Source organism: Cucurbita moschata, unplaced genomic scaffold, assembly GCF_002738365.1.
Source record: "Cucurbita moschata cultivar Rifu unplaced genomic scaffold, Cmos_1.0 Cmo_Scf00011, whole genome shotgun sequence".
Lineage (NCBI taxonomy): Eukaryota > Viridiplantae > Streptophyta > Magnoliopsida > Cucurbitales > Cucurbitaceae > Cucurbita > Cucurbita moschata.
In genome coordinates, this window is record NW_019268527.1 from 2,253,966 (window position 1) to 2,273,985 (window position 20,020).

General features: G+C 36.0%; 3 protein-coding genes and 2 long non-coding RNA genes across 11 annotated transcripts; 2 read left to right on the forward strand and 3 right to left on the reverse strand.

Annotated features, from left to right (window-relative positions):
• The first annotated feature begins 1,979 nt into the window (after positions 1 to 1,979).
• Positions 1,980 to 7,912, forward strand: LOC111449522 (RNA-binding protein 25-like). Of its 5 annotated transcripts, none has more exons than XM_023089446.1 (8): positions 2,402 to 2,532; positions 2,930 to 3,303; positions 3,784 to 4,043; positions 4,137 to 4,289; positions 5,089 to 5,506; positions 5,696 to 6,382; positions 6,498 to 7,081; positions 7,426 to 7,912. In XM_023089446.1, exons 3-8 carry the CDS (start codon positions 3,816 to 3,818, stop codon positions 7,675 to 7,677), a joined length of 2,322 nt encoding a protein of 773 aa, XP_022945214.1. In that variant the 5' UTR covers positions 2,402 to 2,532; positions 2,930 to 3,303; positions 3,784 to 3,815; the 3' UTR covers positions 7,678 to 7,912. The 5 variants fall into 5 exon arrangements, with proteins under 5 accessions (XP_022945211.1, XP_022945214.1, XP_022945213.1 ...); XM_023089445.1 differs by having other exon boundaries at positions 2,930 to 3,015; positions 3,205 to 4,043; XM_023089448.1 differs by having other exon boundaries at positions 2,930 to 3,015.
• Positions 7,913 to 9,863: 1,951 nt separating this feature from the next.
• Positions 9,864 to 11,303, reverse strand: LOC111449659. Of its 2 annotated transcripts, XR_002711691.1 has the most exons (4): positions 11,187 to 11,303; positions 10,881 to 11,095; positions 10,596 to 10,617; positions 9,864 to 10,275 (listed from the first exon to the last, which is right to left on the reverse strand). It is a non-coding gene; the product is annotated as an uncharacterized LOC111449659 (long non-coding RNA). The 2 variants fall into 2 exon arrangements; XR_002711690.1 differs by having other exon boundaries at positions 10,596 to 11,095.
• On the forward strand, positions 10,926 to 12,681 carry LOC111449658 (probable xyloglucan endotransglucosylase/hydrolase protein 33). Its single transcript, XM_023089653.1, has 4 exons — positions 10,926 to 11,481; positions 11,564 to 11,664; positions 11,747 to 11,955; positions 12,063 to 12,681. The coding sequence occupies exons 1-4, from the start codon at positions 11,238 to 11,240 to the stop codon at positions 12,448 to 12,450; spliced, it is 942 nt and encodes a 313-aa protein (XP_022945421.1). The 5' UTR covers positions 10,926 to 11,237; the 3' UTR covers positions 12,451 to 12,681.
• LOC111449660 lies at positions 11,557 to 12,069 on the reverse strand. The gene is made up of 2 exons (XR_002711692.1): positions 11,891 to 12,069; positions 11,557 to 11,797 (listed from the first exon to the last, which is right to left on the reverse strand). It is a non-coding gene; the product is annotated as an uncharacterized LOC111449660 (long non-coding RNA).
• A 938-nt stretch (positions 12,682 to 13,619) lies between the features above and the next one.
• Positions 13,620 to 17,385, reverse strand: LOC111449657 (U4/U6 small nuclear ribonucleoprotein Prp31 homolog). 2 transcript variants are annotated; one of them, XM_023089651.1, is made up of 9 exons: positions 17,204 to 17,385; positions 17,018 to 17,100; positions 16,458 to 16,520; positions 16,221 to 16,358; positions 14,948 to 15,840; positions 14,786 to 14,856; positions 14,339 to 14,441; positions 14,114 to 14,189; positions 13,620 to 13,981 (listed from the first exon to the last, which is right to left on the reverse strand). In XM_023089651.1, the coding sequence occupies exons 2-9, from the start codon at positions 17,018 to 17,020 to the stop codon at positions 13,874 to 13,876; spliced, it is 1,455 nt and encodes a 484-aa protein (XP_022945419.1). In that variant the 5' UTR covers positions 17,021 to 17,100; positions 17,204 to 17,385; the 3' UTR covers positions 13,620 to 13,873. The 2 variants fall into 2 exon arrangements, with proteins under 2 accessions (XP_022945419.1, XP_022945420.1); XM_023089652.1 differs by having other exon boundaries at positions 17,018 to 17,385.
• Between the last annotated feature and the right edge of the window lie 2,635 nt (positions 17,386 to 20,020).

Sequence of the window (20,020 nt, forward strand, 5' to 3'; positions counted from 1 at the left end):
TCAGGGGATTTTGGGGTAGTGGAGGTGGATAAATCGAGTGATGATCGTGTGCCCGAACGGAGAAAGTTAGGCCATGTTTCAAGGGATTTAGGGGTTGTGGAGGTAGTTAAATCGAGTGATGATCGTGTGCCCGAACGGAGAAAGTTAGGTCATATTTTAGAGGATTTAGGGGTCGTGGAGGTGGGTAATTTGAGTGATGATCATGTGCCCAAACGGAGAAAGTTAGGTCATATTTCAGGGGATTTAGGGGTCGTGGAGGTAGGTAAATCGAGTGATGATCATGTGCCCAAATGGAGAAAGTTATGTCATATTTCCAGGGATTTAGAGGTCATGGAGGTGGTTAAATCGAGTGATGATCGAGTGCCCGAACAGAGAAAGTTAAGCCATATTTCAGGGGATTTAGTGGTCGTGGAGGTGGGTAAATCCAGTAATGATCGTGTGCCCAAATGGAGAAAGTTAGGCCATATTTCAAGGGATTTAGGGGTCGTGGAGATGGTTAAATCGAGTGATGATCGAGTGCCCGAACGGAAAAAGTTAGGCCATATTTCAAGGGACTTAGTGGTCACGGAGGTGGTTAAGTCGAGTGGAAGGATATTGGATAAGAGATGCAATGAGATTTGAGGATATACTCGCTGAAACCACAACATAAATACTCACCCTGGTTAGAGTTCATTCGCGAGGAAACAAATGGTCATTTGACAAAAGCTTACATGTAAGTTGATTACTGAAAATTTTTATACTCGTTCTGCTGCTATTTATTTATTGCATGAAGTGTAGACGGTAGTTCATGGCAGGAATGTATCGAGCTGTGCGACTACAGGAATGACTATTGGATCGAGTATTTCCATCTATGTCATTTTTAATATTATTTACACCGAAAATCATGTTATTTTGTAACTTCTTTTGACGTTGACTCGAGGCTGCAGACTCTCAGATTAATTTTATGTCAGTTTTAAATGCATGTTTGACTTCTTGTTACTTATGTCTGTATATTTTACATTTACATGTATGCATACGTGTATATATATATTTATTTATTTACTTATTTAATTTGTTTTGATTTTTTATAAATTATGTTTAATACGATATTATATTTTTTAATTATAAAATATAATTAGATTTATTAAGTTGTTATACATATTTTTTAATTTATGCATATATATATTTTACATTTACACACATATTACGTACGTGTGTATATATATATATATATATTTATTTGTTTGTTTATTTACTTATTTAATTTGTTTTGATTTTTTATAAATTATGTTTAATACGATTTTATATTTTTAAATTATAAAATAATGATTAGGTTTATTAAGTTGTTTTACATATTTTTTAACTTATGCGTATATATTTTACATTTACATGCATATTACGTACGTGTGTGTATGTATGTATATGCGTACGTGTATATATATATATATATATATTTATTTATTTACTCTTTTTTGAATTTTTATAAATTATATTTAATACGATATTATATAATTTTTTAATAAAAATTATATTCAAAATTAAATTTATCTATTAAAAATGATTTAAAACTAATATTCTTTTTTAAAAATATATAAAAAAACAGATTTTTTTTTTATCACAATTCCTACAAAAATAAATAAATAAATGATGGAGACGTCTTTGTAAGCTTATTGGGCCTCGAGGCCCTAATGAGTCCAAATACAACGGGCTTCCTCACTATAAAGCCCAATCTAATGCTGGACTCAAATCTACTAAAGTAACCATGTAGGTGACGCAAGTCGCCACGTGGACCAATGATACGTAACCTGCTAGACTCACCCGCTGAAAGAGAAACAGGCAATTTCATCTCCCTCGCCTCGTGCTTCTGTAGGGGTTCCGAGATCGTTTCTACGGTTCCTTCCTTCCTTCCTTCCCTCCTCCACCTTCACTCTCTAGGGCACGACAATCTGAAGGATTGGTCTGGAAGCCTTCGACTTCCTCCCGATCTTTTCTCTTCTTCCATGGCGGACTCTTCTTCTCCCCCTGCAACCCTCGATTCAAATCCTCAAGCTGCCGAGCCCGAAAACCCCAATCCACAGGCCAAGAAACCTGAATCTGCCGCTTCTTCTTTTCCTCCTACGCAATCGTTACCACCAGCACCGATTTCGGTTGGAATAAACCCTACCTTGCATTCGCCGTTGGTGTCCACGCCGCAACCGCCTCCTTCTTTATCGTATGGCCCGCCGCCCGGTACTGTGGCTGTTCCTCCGACGGCTCCGTCTTTTCGGCCGGTGCCTCTCGGAGTTCATCAGTTCTCGCCTATGCCTGGCACTGGCATGCTGAACCCAAGCTATCCAAACCCTGGGGTTCAGCCTCCCGGTGTTAGTTCGGTTCCGGCGCCTGCTTCTGGTATGGCAAGTGGCGTTACGGGAGCTGTTCCTGTTCCAGCGCCACAACAGATGATGGCTTATCAAGTTCCACCGGGTCAGGTTCCAAATCCGGCGATGAGGCCGTACGCCACTATGCCTAATGGTTTCGCAGCTGCTACTCCTCAAGGAGCATTTCTTCCCCCTGGTGGGTTTTCTTTATCCCTATTGTTCGAACACTTCAATTGGCAATGTGATTGCGTAATAATCTTGAATAGTTTCTTTAATCTATATGATTGTCGCTGTGTTATATGTAATTTTGTTTAGCATTCTCTTTGTTGATGCTGTCAATTGCGCCCGCTGCATTCATTTTAAGTTCGTTATCAACTGGAACACAGTCTGACTTCGAACAAAAATTTACCTTCATTTCCGTGTGATTTTGACTAGAAAGTACATAATTTTTAAGTGTTTACACAAAGTAAAGAGTTCAGGGCATGTTATGATGATGCCTGGGAAAGAGTTTGCAAAAATAAGTTCGGAGTCTATTAAAAATTTTCGTGTTGGTTAGATGAAGGGTATCGATGACAGGATGTTTTCTCCTACAGCGTCTTGTCTCTTGATTGAATACGGTGAAAAAGGTTGGAAGGCTTCATATTGCTTAGAGAACTCCCAACTACAACTCCTTTTTTGGGTATGCTCATTCATATTTGCCTGTTATTCTTGTTTGCTTTCAGCATGGTTTTTTTTCTTTATTTTTTAAATGGGGTTCTGGTTCTAAGCCCATAAGAGAACTTGGTATACAATACAAGCAGTATAGTATTCAAGAGCCTTTCCTTTTGCCCTGCTACATAATATACGGCTGGTCCTGTTTATTTACTAGGATTTTACTGGTAGTTATATTGGATACTGTCCCTGGATTTTGAATTGCCAGAAGCAGACCATGTTAACCACCTGAGTGCTCGTTCTCCTTGTTTCTAAGGTATCAAATTCTCTTAATTATTATATCTTTTTTTTTTGACATTTTCTTTGATTCCTTGTGCTACACAGTCGGGATCTCTTGGAAATTTGAGAGTGAGTTTTGAGAACATGTTAATTTATTCCTCTTTCAATCGATTATCTGTGTGTATGAATTGCTCGAAGTGTTGTGCTTCTTAAATCATAAAATTCTGCTTTTGATGGATGGGATATTTGATAAAGCTGCAAGAGTAAGGTAAGACAACTTACGTAACAGTTCAAGGAATTTGGTGCTATTATTTGAACGTTTTCATTAGGTTAGATAATGTATTCAGCTGGTGAAAGCTTCCATTCGTTTGCTTCCATCTTTTATTTACTTGGGACTTTGGTAATGGGATTCATGAATCCTAATAAAATATTATTCTATGTACTTTTAGCACCGCTTTGAGTAGTCCGACAACCTTTCTGATGCATTGGCAAGATATTTTTTTTTCCTTTTGTGCAGGAGTTCCTCGTTTTGCTTCTCCATTTCCTGGTATGATTCGGACACCTTTTCCTCCACGCCCACCTGGTGCTATGGGCATGATGCCAGGAATGCCACGGCCTCCTATTCCAGGGATTCCTGGTGTTCGTCCAATCATCCCTCCTGTGGTTAGACCTGCTATTCTCCCAAGTGTCACACCTGCTGAAAAACCACAAACTACAATTTATATTGGCCGAATTGCTCAATCAGTGGAAAATGATTTCATGCTGTCCCTTCTTCAGGTAGGTTAATCACTCTCCATGTTACATTTCTTCTGTTATTTTTCACTATCTTCAATTTAGTGGCTATAATCAATATCCATCTGTTTCTTTTAGCTATGTGGACCAGTGAAGAGTTGGAAACGGGCCCAAGATCCTTCAGATGGAACTCCTAGAACCTTTGGATTCTGCGAGTTTGAGTCTGCTGAAGGTGTTCTTCGTGCACTACGATTACTGACGAAGTTAAACATTGATGGACAAGAGCTAGTGGTATGATGGATTTTGTTACTATTGCCTAGATATCCTATTTGATTTTATTAATATTAAAAAAGTTGATCTTTCTAAATCTACTACGTAAGTTACTGGTTTTGTTTGAATTAACATCTTCCATATCACAGTAATTTGAATCTCTAAGATGTGTCACGGCCTTTCCATTGTTGATCAATAAATTTAAAATTTTCTGTTTTTGAATGTTCATCTTCTTCCAAATCCTTACCTTTTTAACAATTATTACAAAACATCTGGGTACACTCTTGCTCTACCATTTAAGATGCTTGTTTGAAAATTTATTTAATCTTGACATTCCTTCTCAAAAACAGACATTACAGTTATCTGTTTGTTTGTTTTTTCTTTTTTTGCTATCCTACCGCTTCCTTGCTGCGACTTTCAGATTAAACTTTCATGGATTCTGTTTATTTTTTATTTTTATCGATCTATCATGTTGTGATGTTATTGTATGAGCTGAAAATTCAGTCATAATCAAGGTTGTCCTCTATATTGGTTTTTTCCCCCTCCCTACCAAGTTCTATTATTATGGATCGATCATTTTCATTCTTGATAATAGCATTACTTTTTTTTCAACATAAAAATGGTATGGATATTTATTTTGTTTGGTATCATTAAATTAAAACTTAAACTTGTTTCTGATGGGGAGTAAAACAAATAGTAAGTTAAGCTAGTCTGTTTTTCTTTCTTTCTTTCTTATGGTGTCAAATGTTAACTCTATATACAACTTTCAAGTTTCAACTTATTTTTAATATAATTTTATCACAATTTTTTAAATGAACAGCTAAAAGGTACTCAAGCAACAAGAGATTATCTGAAGCGTTATGTTGAAAAGAAAGCAGAGAATTCAAAAAAACTGAAAGAAACACAAGTTTCGGAGACTAAGGAAGAAGAAGCTGATGCAGCGAATGTGGCAAAAAATGAAACTTCAAAGCCCCCTGCAGAGGATTCAAAAGAGGACCGTGATTCAGGGGAAAAGGAAGATCATGACATTGCCTGTTCTGCAGTTTTAAGTGATGAAGATAGAGAGGCTGATCGAGAGGCATCAGAAAAGCTTACAAATGCTCTGGAGGAGAGGTTGAAGTCTAGACCTCTGCCACCACCTCCTCTACTGACAACTGCTGATGTTTCTGGAAATTCAAGTGCAGAGCCATCTGCTAAACTGAAAGATGGTGAATATGACGTTGATATTTTGAAAAGTGGTGAGTGTTCATAAGTTGGTTGTTCAAATCTTCTCTTTGTAGTATGAGAATAACTAACTAAGTTTGCACAGTAGATATACAATATTTGTTTATAGCGTGGTCCTTCATTCATTAGGAATAGTTTATGTTTCTTTCTTAAATTTAAAGAGTGTAGGTGCTGGGTTGCTTAATTTTCATAACCTCTTACAGATGCAGCTGATGATAGAAATGATGATGATTCAACTAGCGACAATAAACAAACTAGTGAGCAGCACGACAAGCCTGAAACAAGCTCACCTGATAGAAGTAGAAGGTATGACAGGAGAAGTCGAGAAAGAGACAGGGAGCGAGATTTAAAAAGGGACAAGGAGCGGGAAATTGAGAGATATGAAAGAGAGACAGAGCGGGAACGAGCTAGGAAAGAGAGGGAACAAAGAAGAAAGATTGAAGAGATTGAGCGACAGTATGAAGAATGTCTTAAAGAGTGGGAATATCGAGAAAGAGAGAGAGAAAAGCAGAGGCAGTATGAGAAGGAGAGAGAGAAAGAGAAAGAGCGTAAAAGGAAGAAAGAGATATTGTATGATGAAGATGATGAGGATGATGATTCAAGAAGAAAATGGCGCAGAGGTGCTCTGGAGGAAAAGAGGAAGAAGAGATCTAGAGAAAAGGAAGATGATTCAGTTGATAGACAGAGAGAGGAAGAAGAAATTGCCGAGGCCAAAAGAAAGGCCGAGGAGGAACAGCTGCAAAAACTGAGAGATCCACCAAAACTTCTACCTGTTCAGATGATGAATATCAATGAGAAAATTGTTCTTCCTGAAGAACCTGCTAACGAGATTAAATTTTTGACTTCAGAACGTGATTCTGAGCTTGACTCGGGCCGTGAGAATCATATAGGTAATTGTCTTACATGTAAACTTTAAGAAGTCTTTTTATTTTTTTAATCCACATGTCTATTACCTTGTATACCTGCCTATTCTATTATTTGAATGACAAATCTGGTATGTGACAGGGGATGGGTTTTTACAAAATGGTAGTGGTGATGAACTAAATATAATACCATCAGAGACCCGTCAGAGTGAATGCTTGCCTGCAAAAAGGTTAGGATTTGGTATAGTAGGTTCCGGAAAACGGACTACTGTACCTTCAGTTTTTCACGAGGAGGATGATGAAGCACAGAAAGAGAAGAAAATGAGGCCACTGGTTCCAATCGATTACTCAGCTGAGGAACTCCAAGCTGTGCAGCCTTCTAGTACTGGGGCTTTGCCACCAAATTTAGCTGCAGCAGCCGAATTTGCAAAACGTATATCAAATGTCAATTCTAAAGAAGAGAAGCCTGATAGTGAAAGGGAGCGAGGAAGGCGTCCCAGTGAAAGATCTAGTCAGCGGGATAGAGACCGAAATGATGAGGATACCTATCGCAGCAAAGATGAGAACAAGACAACAGACAGAGATAGGGAGCGAGACCGTGTTTTGGATAAAGTAAAAACACCAGACAACAAAAAGCTGTTGGATGCGAAACAGTTGATTGATATGATTCCCAAGACAAAGGAGGAATTATTCTCATACGACATAAATTGGGCAATTTATGAAAAGGTATGGAGTCTCATTGATTCTCTTTTTCTTAATATTTATGGTGATTGAAATGTGAAACTGTGTTACATGAATAACTTGGGTGTCATATGTTTTAAAGATTATGTGGGCGTGGAATTTCGACACGTTTGTAGTTGTGCATAGCATTAATAATACTGTCAATCTAGGGTGTTGACATGTCTTTTCTCATTTCATTCTCTTTACTTGGGTTTTCTATGTTAGAACATGGTCAAAACTTATATTCTGATTCCTGCTGGTTCTGTCTAATTAATTTTTTCGTTCATCTTCAGGGAAATATAATAGGTAGATATTTCTGAAATTTAATGCATTGTTATGCTTATTTGCAGCATGCATTACATGAGAGAATGAGACCGTGGATTTCGAAAAAGATAACAGAGTTTTTGGGGGAAGAGGAAACCACTCTTGTCGATTACATAGTTTCGAGTACTCAGGAACACGTAAAAGCATCTCAAATGCTGGAGCTGCTTCAGTCAATTTTGGATGAAGAAGCTGAAATGTTCGTTCTGAAGATGTGGAGAATGCTTATCTTCGAAATAAAAAAGGTAGAAACTGGTCTAGCTTTCAGATCAAAAGCATGAGTTAAGTTTACAATGCATGTCGGCTCCCATTGGTGCTTTCTCTGTACCAATATTTTTCACGGCTCTGAACTTTCAGGCCATTTCTTGAGGTAATAGGATCACATCTCTGTTGGGATTTTACTCAATTGTATGCTTTAGATTCATTCTTTTTAGTATTTATAGTCGAACTTTTGTCTCCATGAGAGGTTGCACTTGTAGCTTAACAAAAAAAGAAAGAAAACTTTCCTTTTCAAACCTAGAGAATATTAGGAAAGCGACCGAAAAATTTGTTTCGTAAGAACCTTATTTGAAAAGATCTGTTCTATAGGTTGTACATCCGTGTCCTTGGATTCTAAGAAAAAGGTTATGGTACATAGTTATAGTTTTGCAAGGCTAAATGTTCACAAAACATATGGTTACGCTTCGGTATGAAGCATCCATAGTTCGTACGAGAAGTCGCTGTGTAAAGGATCAAAAGATTCAAAACCAAGTTACAATAGAGCCAATAGCCAAACCCAAAGCAAGAACAAAACCATTATAACCCTGATTGGAGTCATCACAGCACGAAGTGTTTGGAATAGTTCACACATGGGAAGAACTAATGTGTTACTTTCTCCTTTTCGTCTCCTCCAATGTCGAAGTGTAGTCGATTAAGTCGGTTATTAGGGAGTGTCAAGTAGCAAGCTGAAGTGACTTGGAAATGGAGAATTTAAGCACCGGTTTAATGTTGTGTCCAATACACTACACTTCGATGCTTAAGTTAGTTACATAGTCTACATACACGAAGACTATAGAAAGTAAACCAAACCCAAGAAAAAGAAGAAAACCATAGTAAACTCAGCAAACTCTGCCTATTGAAAAGGAACCAATTTTGGCGCCAAGATCATCGTAACAGCCGATAAATGTCCACGACTGAACCCGAGAAAGGCGAGTAAGAATTGGCACAGGAACTTAGGTCTAAGGAACTGAGAACCATGCAAGCAACCCAGAAGGAGTGGAGAAAACAACAGCCTCCCCACCCAGCTCCCAAGAACAACCTGGTTCTTGGAAATATGGGATACCAGTATAAAAAATCCGAATGAAAATCCTTAGTAACAGACCCTGAGAATATCGTCTATGGTTGAATGAATATATACATATATACACACATATTTTTCATTTAGTTTAAATATTGATATAAAATTTACATTTAAATATTATTTTTAATCTTTTTATCTTTATATTTTCAGTTTTGATTCATTTTGGCTTCTATATCTTAAAGTTTTCACTTCTTTATTAGATGATTATGCACTTAGTGATCATTTTACCTACCAAATAAGTTGGTAGGGGTGGATTAAATCCCTAAATTTTAATGGGTTTGAATTTCTTCTTCCTCGTGTTTTGAATGGGACCATGTTCTTTCGTGTTGAAAATTTTGAAATCTGTAAGTAGCTGAAAAATTAGGTTCGTTTTAATATGTGTGATTGAAATGCACTACAAGAACGTATAAGTTAGAGTTATAATTTGAATTCATGGATGTTTGATATTTAAGTTTTATGATATTTTAGTTATTAATATGAACTTATTACGAATAAGTATGAACTTTTAAAATAATTTATGAAAAATTGAACCATCCTGACTTCAATTTAAATCCAACTCGGAAAATAAAGGATTAGGTGATTGAGATGAATTGAGTTGGATCAGTCGCTTGAGTATCAATACAACCGACTCTAAATTTTTTTTAATTAAAAAAAAATCGTACAAATAAAATAGGGGTCGCTGCATGGACATGGACAGAAAATAAATATGCACAAATTTCAAGGACGTGTTTGGTTCATAAATTTATGTAACTAAAGTTGAGAAGCCATACCAAAATTGCTTACCTAAGAATGCTAGCTACATAAATTCAAACCTAACAAACTAAAAACTTCCATTATAATCAAAACAGTCTAATGAAAAATTATCATTTTTCTATTTCAAATAAAAAATAAAAATATTTGTATAAATATCTAAAAAGATGTGGATTTAGATCTTTAACTAAAGTCGATAAGATTTCGCAATTTCGCACTAGTACGTTATTATGAATATCAAGTGCACTATGATACTTTACATTAACATTGACCATATGTAGATTTTAATTAAGTTTTGTTCGATCTATTTATAGTAATATCAGTGTCAAAGTCGTATTCGTACGGTTGACTACATTTCTAAGAAAGGAGATTTCGTGCATTGACTCGATTGATCCTCCATCCTCTATAAGAAATCAACTAAAAGTACTTGATTTAGCCCGTGTCCGTCTCAACACTTCGGGTGTTTCTTGCACTGCCGACTCGAGTTGACCTTAATGGACTTTGAGCTTCAATACATTTTTCCTACAACAAAAGATAAACAATTTCGAGAGATTTGATCCTACTAGCTGAAGTTACAATTATGAATAATTTGCTACACTCTAGGTATATAGGGGAATGAACATCATAGCCTTGTTTTGTTGCACAACTTGCAATAGGCTATATGTCCAAATGTCATATTCAAATCACATCAAACCCTCTTTTTCAAAGCCAGCTGTGGCATCTCTGGCGAATGAAGAAACACCAAAATAGCAATTTCGATCTTTTACGATCTCAGGTGGTTCGTCTCGACCTTTTTTCATGACCCCTATTATACCCCAAAACTCAAATTGACCTCTCTCTTTCATTTTCCCAATTCTGTCGATGAAAGCTCTTCTTCAGGTAAAAAAGTACCCCACGAAAAATGTTACCCTATAGAGATAGAAGCTTTTTTCATGACCCCTATTATACCCCAAAAGAAAGGGAAGCTCATTCACTCACCTGACGACTCACCTGACGAGCAAGACAACAACAAAGAGGTGATCAACCTCTTCTTCCTTTTACCCTTTGAACAATAAAGGCTAGTATGAGAAAAGCTTCTATCTCTATAGGATACGATTTATTGGGGAGTACTCAGATATAAACAACTTCTTACCTGCAATAAGAAATGAAAGCTAAATCAATCAACGGACAGAATCAAAAAACCCTTCTTTAACAAAGTTGAATCATTATATGTTTGAATTTGTTTAATCAAATGATTGGTGTGATGCAGTTTCAACCTCCAAATCGCACAACTCATGATCCCAGCTACAAAATCAGTGGCAAAAGCACGTTATTATGTCTACTAAAAGTCTAATCAGTTCTAATCACCTCCAATTTGACACTAATAAGAATAAAGAATTGGTTAGGTAGGCTTACTTCTTGTGGCCCATAACAGTGTCCAATACTAAAACCAGGAGTAAACCAATATTGGTTCATGAACTGTTCTTTCTGGCAGGAAATCAAATCAGAATAGTTTAGTAAATGTCCTCCTCAATCGCCCCACCTTTCAGACAGCCCCACAAGCAGTACCAAGGTTCTTAAAATCAGATGAACATGACAATTTTGATCCTTGTAGCATACAAATCCCTGAACTTTTTGCTCAAAAACAGATATTAAACGAGGGACGAGCCATCAGCCAGCTATTAAACAACTAAGAAAGTTTCTTCTCTTAGAAAAACTTACAGTATAAAGCTGAATTGTTGACATCTCTTTGCTCATCTGGGTTGTTTAACGATGGAGATTTCCAGAGGAGTAATGGAATTGCGCCTTTTGAGCTTCATCTTTTTGTGTATGTTGTTTGTTGTCCCTTCACGTGGTAGATTTACTAGATATTACACGCCTCCAAACGTCCCACGTTTGACAGATCTCGTTCCTCGTGTCTCGATTGATCAATGCTTTGCTAAATTGTTTGGGGCCTCAAATATGCGGCTGATGAACAATGGGTCCTCTGTCAATCTCACTCTCGACAAAGTTTCTGGTAAATCACCTTTGGATCTTAACTTTTCTTTTAGTCTGACTTTCACTTTCATTTCTAACTTTTTCTCTCTTCATCTTTGGAGGTGCTGGTCTGGTCTCCAGAAACAAATATCATTATGGATTCTTCAGTGCTTCAATTAAGCTTCCATCAGGTCTCACTTCAGGGGTTGTGGTGGCTTTTTATGTAAGTTCTTTTTTTCTCTCTACTGTTCTCAGTTTGGCTTACCAGTTTGATGCATAGCTAACGAGATGAACACCGCGTTCAGTTGTCGAATGCAGATGTTTATCCCCATTCTCACGACGAGATAGACATCGAGCTGCTTGGACATGACAAGAGAAAAGATTGGGTTATTCAAACAAATATCTATGCCAATGGAAGTGTCAAGACTGGAAGAGAAGAGAAATTCTACCTGTGGTTTGATCCCAGCTTGAAGTACCATGATTACACCATCATTTGGAACAATTATCATACAGTGTAAGTGCATGAAATTCAGTCTCAAAAATAAACCCAAAAATGGGTCTTTGCTTTTCTTATTGGATCAATCACAATGTTTCTTAAAAAGTGCCTCGAAATGCAAGCAGGTTTCTGGTGGATAATATTCCAGTAAGAGAGCTAAGAAATTCTGAAGCTTTCTACCCATCAAAGCCAATGTCAGTTTTTGTCACAATATGGGATGGTTCAGAATGGGCAACTCATGGAGGCAAATACCCAGTTGACTACAAGTATGCACCCTATGTAGCTTCTTTTGAAGAAATGGAAATCAATGGCAGTATGACAACTTCGACACCCACTTCTCCTTCAGGTTCTAAAACCAATGTCTCCAGCCCAGATACTCTGGAGCGGCCAGAATTTATCAAGCTATCACAGCAGCAAATAGAGGCAATGGATTGGGCAAGGAGGAAGCTCATGTTCTACTCCTATTGTAAAGATACATCTAGATACAAAGTTCTACCACCAGAGTGCAAATAAATGTATTTTTGCTATTTCCTACTTATCACTAGGATTCTTTCAACCAAAATTTGAAGTTACAAAAAAGAGGGTATTGTAGCCTTGTATCCCATAATGATTAGTGAGGTACACCTACGTAAGACATGGGATGGAAAGAGAAGGAAGATGTTTGTCTTTGTGCCTCTATCTTGTTTTTTATAATTTTTTTGAAAAAAAAGAAAAGAAAAGAAAGATCCTTTCCCTTTCAGTGTATATGAAAATAAATGTGTTGGCTTATTTGGTTTATGTGGCAAGTAAAAAAATCACCGTCAGTGATGCACTAACTGGATCCCACTAGACAAATCAAAGACAGGGCAATTACTTTATCTAGAAAGATGTGCCAATGACAACGCAAGAAACATCTCACGTGGGGATGGCGATGCGAATATGGTTTCAAGTTTTGAACATCAAAGACAAAGATGCTGGTCGATAGTTAAATAGAGAAGCAAAACTCCAACATGAATACATACTGAAATACAGGAGAGCTTTATCCGAGCCGTCTAAAATGAAGGATTCTCTGGCTATGAGATCCTAGCACAGCTTTGAATTTGACTTCCTAGAATCTTCTTGAAGGATGCCAAATTCTCAAAGGCTACTCACTCCCATGAGCTTACCAACTGCATGGAGATGAAATATCAGTTTTATAATATTGTAAGAATGAAACTTTTGTAAGTTACAACATTTATAAGCATCATAAAGAAGTTGAATTGATCTGCAACTACCAGATCGGTGTTGTCAAAGAAAATTTAAAAATAATAAATTACACAAGGCCAGAAGCTTCTGTTGCAATAGAACCTACCACCTTTTTAAACAACCCAAAAATCAATGCGATCTGACAGCTACGGAGGAATCAAAGCACCCTGTCCTTCCTTGATGAAATGAAAAATACATTAAGAGACGGTCATATCTTGGATGCTTGATGTGGGCTTCTAATCAAAGACTACAGTATATGATCTTTTAACTTTTAACTTCGTACAAAATCAATAGCCTAAACTTCCTCAGGGGTGTAGTGGAATGTGCAAGTTTTGATGATTTTCACCTCAAGGAAATCAGAAGATTTTGATGAAGTACTAACTATAATTTGATGGCAATAATTAAGAGACTAACTTCTTAAAGTGTAAGGCGGGCCACTAAAAGACAAAACCACCAGGTAAAGTGTAAGGCGGACCACTATAATATCAAGTCCTGCCAAAAGACTAACACTTTTTAAGTGGTCATTTAAATCCCAAAAATGATGAAAAATAATCAAAACAAGGGGAAATAATAACCTTCGTCTTATAGAAACAAAAAAAAAAAAAAAATCCTGTGGCTTTCGCTTAACAGGGCACTACAAAGCGTCATCGTAAGGCATATCTATGTAGGGTTACAGCACGACCATAAACAGGATGCATGACTGTATAATGACTTAGTTTTTCCTGATCTTTGAAAATGTTCCCGTTTCAGAAAAGTAGGTACTTTGAGTTCCACCGCCTAATTGATTCAAATGAGCCTGAGGATTCGACAGCTCAATCCCCTGCAACGAAAACATGAAATTCTCACAACCTCAACATTAAGTATACAGGCAGTATCATGCAAAAAACAATTACTTTCTAGGCGAACATAGATAACATAGGAGAAAATGGTGGGGAAGGCAAGAAATACCGACTTGTACAGGTGTAAATGCTAAACTGGACGTCAGGCCGGACGTAGCACCACTGCTTCCATAACGTTTTTCCTTGAACCTAAAAGTAAATTGAGAAAATAAATCAACAAAAGCAAACGGGCAGATTTTAGTCTGCAAGTATCTTCTCTTTCTCATCTACTTCTATTTTTCATTTTATATTTTCCAGGGGTATGAAAATATTAATATCAGCTCAATGACTTGACTTACTTCTTAACAACTTTTGCGGCAAGCTTGCTCTGAGCAGCTGACACACGCAGCTTGCCACTCCCAGCCTGACCAAGCATTCCATACCCTTCCCCTAATCCATCTCCTGTTGTATGAAAGGATGAAGAGAGTGAAATCTTTATTCAGAATCTTATTGGAGAATGCTTCAAATAATTACTTATTCCATCCAGAACAAACTTCTAAATACAGATGAAAATACAACTACTTCTGGCATGCCAATATTCCTGAGAGAGGAAAGACGCAAGATGATTATGGTAGTATTACTTGCAATTACGACTGTTTTCTGGTTCACAAGACAAACAACTTGGCAACTCAAGCATATCGAACAGCACAGCATTGCATCTCATACTAATGTAAATGGAATGAAGCAGACGCAAGAATACGAATTTAACCAATCCAGATTATTATAAAACTGAAAGAAAGCCTTGCCTAAAGAACTCTCTTCAGGCACCCCAAACTGCATCCTGTTGGCTAGCTTCCTCATCTCTGTTGTTGCATATCTAACAAGGGAAGTCATATTGATCCATGATCAACCGAAAAGTGAAACAATTAAACCTTTGATTGTTAGAGAGATGGAAAACATATCAGTACCTTTCCTTCATCTTCCTTAGTCGACGGCCACCTCTCTTCTTTTTCGGTTCAGAATCAGGGACCGGAAGAGGTTTTGGTTGTTTAGCTGGTGGAGGTTCTTGCCACTTCTCAATTTTCTTAAGGATCTCATCTTTAAAAACTCTTCCAGTCTTCCCAGTAGGATCGCCCCTGGTGGAGTCAACCCGTGCTGCAAGTGTTGATTTTGCAGATACAAGTCGACAAGCACGCATCTTCAAAGGGGGAGGTGTTGATTGGAATATCTCTGTTTGCTCAATGTAACCTACCCGAAACTGTGAAGTTGCTGTGGAAAACCCAGCAAGGTTCTTTTTCTTCGCACCAAGAAGCTGGACATTGCAAGCAGGCATCTTAGCTAAAGAACCAAGACCACCAGCAGTTCCCATTAGTTTTGCTGCAACAGCACTTCCAACTATGGCTGAAAGATTTGGTGCAATATACCCCATTCTACTTTCAACAAAGTTAAGAACCATTTTCTTTGCTGAATCTAAAGCAAGAGCCCGGTCACATGCATCAATTGTTTTCTGGAGAATTTCCTCTGGAAGTGGCTTGCCACTTGTGGTAGATGCTGTAACTGAGACAACCATAATGACAGCAGAGGGTAAAAGCCCTTCTAAGTCTACAAGAGTCAAATCCATTTCATTGCCAATCTTCTTAACAACTCGAGCATAATCAATTGGGTGGTGCACAAGTGATTCAAGCTCTGGAAATTTCAATCGATATTTATCACGTATAAAATTGTGAATAATAATAATTTCATTCTCAATATCCACCGACAAAGCATTACACTCCACAATCAGTTGGTACTCAGGATCATCTTCCAATACTAATCCTTGATTTGAAATATTAGAATCCTTCTGCAGTGCATCTTCCACTTTCTGTAAAATCCGATAACCTATAACATATCAGTCTGCAGAAACTTAATGATTTGGAGATAAAGCATCATGAAATACAACATGTAATGAGCAATAAAAATTAACCTTTCAAGAAGACGAGTTGTGGTTCAAATAACAACATGGTTTTCAATAGTAAATTAGAAAATGCATCAAAACTCCAATAGCATTATTTAAAAGCAATGAATTATCACAGAGAAAAAGGTCCAATGATTAAATAGTAACCCATAACTTATTAGTCAACAAAAGGTAAGCATAATAGACAAAACAGAGTTCCAATGTATTTACTGGCCTTTTACCAAACCCTTTCCGTTAAAGCCACTAGGTATGCCGAAGTGATAAGGGAAACTTTCATGCGAACTAACCTGCATTATATCACTGTATCTCTGTGATTTCTGCAATTTTGAGACATTATCAAGATCATCATAATTAAGGCTTTCTAGGTCGGCAAGGTCTCCATCAATATCCTCTTCCATATTTTCAGCGTCAACATCTTCCTCATCCTGTAATCATTCAGTAACTATTGATTGGTTCACACTACTACTAACATGATTATGGAATTTACTTTCCCGATAGGAAGGTAAAATGCTGCATTTGCTCACCGGAAAATTGTCTTCATCAGAGAGTTCATCAAGATCTGCTAGAAAAGAATCGGCCAATGTAGCCTACAAAACCCAGAAAAAATATAATCATCAATAAGCAAGATAATTCACGTTTTCAAGATAAACTCTAACATACCGTTGAAGGAAGAAGCATCATAGCAAAATGAATAAAAAGATAACAACAATAGCATTACAAGAAAGCAGAAACAAATACAGCGATTCACAACTTGTTCATTCCAAAGAATTACATGCAAGAGAGAGAAAAGATCAAGTTCCCCTACACCAATAATGAATTATAAGCTGATCCAGAAAATTCTTGAATACAAGATATCCTTTCAGCAACTTTAAAATTCGAAAACGAACGAATAACAACACAGAATTAGCAGCTGATAAAGAATTGAGCTACATATTTAATAGAATATTCTCAAATTCATAATGTCAACATAAGTCAATTTGAATTACATGAAAAAACATATAGACTAAACTAAACCAGCATACAAAAGAAAGTGCTGAAACCCTAAAATTCCATGGATACAAGCAGAAAAAAAAAGGTTACTGACCATTTTCTAAGCTTCTCCAGAAGATTATAAAGCCTCCCTGGTTGTCTTGGTCGTAATCAATTCAGCACCAAGTTGAAGAATAGCTGAATTTCAGAATTTCAATATCCAGAGCTAGGAACATACAAATATAAACCTAAACTGATAAAATCACACTCAGATGCTTTTACACACAAGACAATCCCTAACCTCGGATGAAAATATGCTCTCCAAATGTTACAGCAAGGTAACCGACGAGATAAATTTCACACTCAGAACGATCAGAAAGAACGCCGACTAAAGAAAGAGGAGAAACCGGCAATGGCTTGTGATCGACGGAAATACTCAGAAACAGAGGAAGAGATAACAATTGAATTTTACGACCGCCGTTCGCCGATCCAGCCACCGATCAACTCAAAGATAACCAATTATGTATGGGCCTACAAAGCCCAACCCACTATTATACATGGGCCTACAAAGCCCAACCCACTATTATGTATGGGCCTACAAAGCCCAGTCCAGAATCAATAATCAAGCCCAAGCCCCTCTTATACGTGGGCCTACGAGCCCAAAACCAACCATACTTTCTTGGGCCCAATGGATTCAATTCTTGGTCAAATTATAAAACTATTATTTATTGAAATAATTTATCATATATAATATAATTTTATATACACCTTTTGTCACCATGAACGGAACTCAACAGTTAAGACAATATAACTTATTTTAGTTCAAAACTTATACGGGTAGGAGGTCGAACCACCAACTCCAAGATACTAATAGGTCAACTAGAGTGGAAATCAAACAACAGGAATCAGGAATCTATGATTTATCCGAAGAATCACTACCCAATACAATTATGCTCCCGAGATTCTTGTTTGGGCTTCTTTCAGCATAAGAAGACGGGTTAAGAGATTCGGACATTTGGGTTTTTTGAGCTATGTTCGTGTTCGTCAATAAACTATGATAAAATATGCAATATTTGTGTAACAGCTCAAGTCCACTACTAACAGATATTGTCTTTTTTGTGTTTTGTCTTTCGAGCTCTCTCTTAATTTTTAAAACACGTCTACTAAGAGGAGGTTTCCACATCCTTATAAAGAATGTTTCGTTCTCATTTCCAACCGACCTTGGATCTCTCACAATCCACCCCCTTTCAAAGCTCAGCGTCCACGCTAGCACTCATTTCTCTCTCCAATTGACATGGGATTTCACAACTTGACTCTCGAACCGAGCTAGCAAGATTGACCATATTGGTTGAGAAATCAAAATGGGCTTGATATTGCACAAACATTTGGAAAAAAAAGGTGTTTTTTAGTCTATTATTTCTCCAAAAGCAAGCCATGATTCTTGTCTTTGAACAAAAATTCAAGTGATTTGGTCAAAAAGGTTGACCAGAACAGCAAATCTTTGACTTATTTGGACCAAAGAGAAAGAGTCCCTTTGCTTTTTCCACACCTAAAAATAGAATCAAAATATAGTGCCGCCCACATCTGCTGACGTCACAAATTCAATAATTATCTAATAATGGGGACTGTTTTTTTTTTCTTTAATTTTATTTTACAAAAAAAATAAATAATAATAATAATAATAATTAAACAAGTACGTCACAATGTGTCTAATACTTTAAGCCGTTTAATATAAATTTTAAATTTTAATTTTCTTATTATTTAAAAATAAAGATGTTCGAAAAATTCGATCAACCCGAACCAACCTTATAATTTAGGGTTGAATTATTAACTTATCTGAATGGATCGAGTTTAAATAAATAAAAATTTAATGAACTAATGTTAATCAACTAAAATATATTTTAGATTTATTTAATTTTCATAATTAATTTTTTAATTTTTATTATTTAACTAGAAATGGTAATTTTTCTTAATATTAAGTTGCGATAATATATATATATTAATAAATAATTCGAATAATTCGAACAATTCAAACCCAACCCATCCAAATATTTTAGATTGGATTGGACTATTATTTAATAAAATAATTTACAACTGCTTTAACAATTTGACAAATAATATCCAAAAATAATATATTATATATTAAAGATATTTATGTTTGGTTATGTACGAGAATGTTAGTTTGACCCGAACAAATTAATTCTTATAATCTTATGTAATCTTAATAGAAGTAATAAAAAAAAATCAAATTTAATAATTAATTATATTATATATTAATAAATTAATTTAACTAATTAAAATGATTTAATTAGTTAAAATATATATTTTTTAATAAATTATTGCTAATTTAATGTTATTATTATTATTATTTATTTTAAAATACTAATTAAACTTTTTTTTTTTTTTTTTGTAATTCACGAAAAAAACTCAAGGGTATCGACTAGTTTTGTTTTCGAGTATCAGTGATACACGAGAATACATTACTCCTGTGACCAACCCATTAACTCTAATCCCAATTAAGGTATTACAGACTCTTCTCGGGTTTCATATCTCGATCTCGTGTATCAACTAGTCTATTTTGAGCCATGTGAAGAACGATATTTCCGATCATTGTGCCTTTTCGTTTTAGCATAAGAATATATGCGTTTTTATTTTATTTTTTAATTATAAGAATAAAAGTACAAATAAGAATACAATTTATTTAGTATCAAATAAAGTGGAAAAATTCAGAAAAAGTTTGATAAATTATTTTATATTATATGCTTTAAGGAAAGGGAATATCTTGTCACATATGGAAAATGATAAATGAAATTATATTATATAGTTTTGATTAAATTCCAGATTTGTTATCTTATTATTTGGTTTAATTTTAGAATCTTTATTTTAATTGAAATTATGAGTTTCTAAATTTGTTTTCCAACAACCTAAGGTTTTAATAGTTATAAAATTATTTTTTTTTTAAATATTTGCCAATTATCATTTAGGTTAAATATTTTAGGTTATTCCGTTAAAACGTCCCTTCTAAATTTTGAACAAAAAGAGCTAGTAGGTCATTGCTCGTTTCCCGACCTCTACCATCGAGTACTAGAGGATGACCACCTTGTTGTCTGTGGCCTAC

Excerpts from the sequence above, each read along its gene's own strand:
- LOC111449522 (XM_023089443.1), top strand. The coding sequence starts at position 1,980 with ATGGCGGACTCTTCTTCTCCCCCTGCAACCCTCGATTCAAATCCTCAA. Across the intron at positions 2,533-3,783 it reads AGGAGCATTTCTTCCCCCTG|GAGTTCCTCGTTTTGCTTCT; the intron begins GTGGGTTTTCTT and ends CCTTTTGTGCAG. Across the intron at positions 5,507-5,695 it reads CGTTGATATTTTGAAAAGTG|ATGCAGCTGATGATAGAAAT; the intron begins GTGAGTGTTCAT and ends AACCTCTTACAG.
- LOC111449658 (XM_023089653.1), top strand. The coding sequence starts at position 11,238 with ATGGAGATTTCCAGAGGAGTAATGGAATTGCGCCTTTTGAGCTTCATC. Across the intron at positions 11,482-11,563 it reads CACTCTCGACAAAGTTTCTG|GTGCTGGTCTGGTCTCCAGA; the intron begins GTAAATCACCTT and ends TCATCTTTGGAG. Across the intron at positions 11,956-12,062 it reads TGGAACAATTATCATACAGT|GTTTCTGGTGGATAATATTC; the intron begins GTAAGTGCATGA and ends AAATGCAAGCAG.
- LOC111449657 (XM_023089651.1), bottom strand. Across the intron at positions 16,359-16,457 it reads CTGATGAAGACAATTTTCCG|GATGAGGAAGATGTTGACGC; the intron begins GTGAGCAAATGC and ends GAATGATTACAG. Across the intron at positions 14,857-14,947 it reads CTAAGGAAGATGAAGGAAAG|ATATGCAACAACAGAGATGA; the intron begins GTACTGATATGT and ends TTCCCTTGTTAG.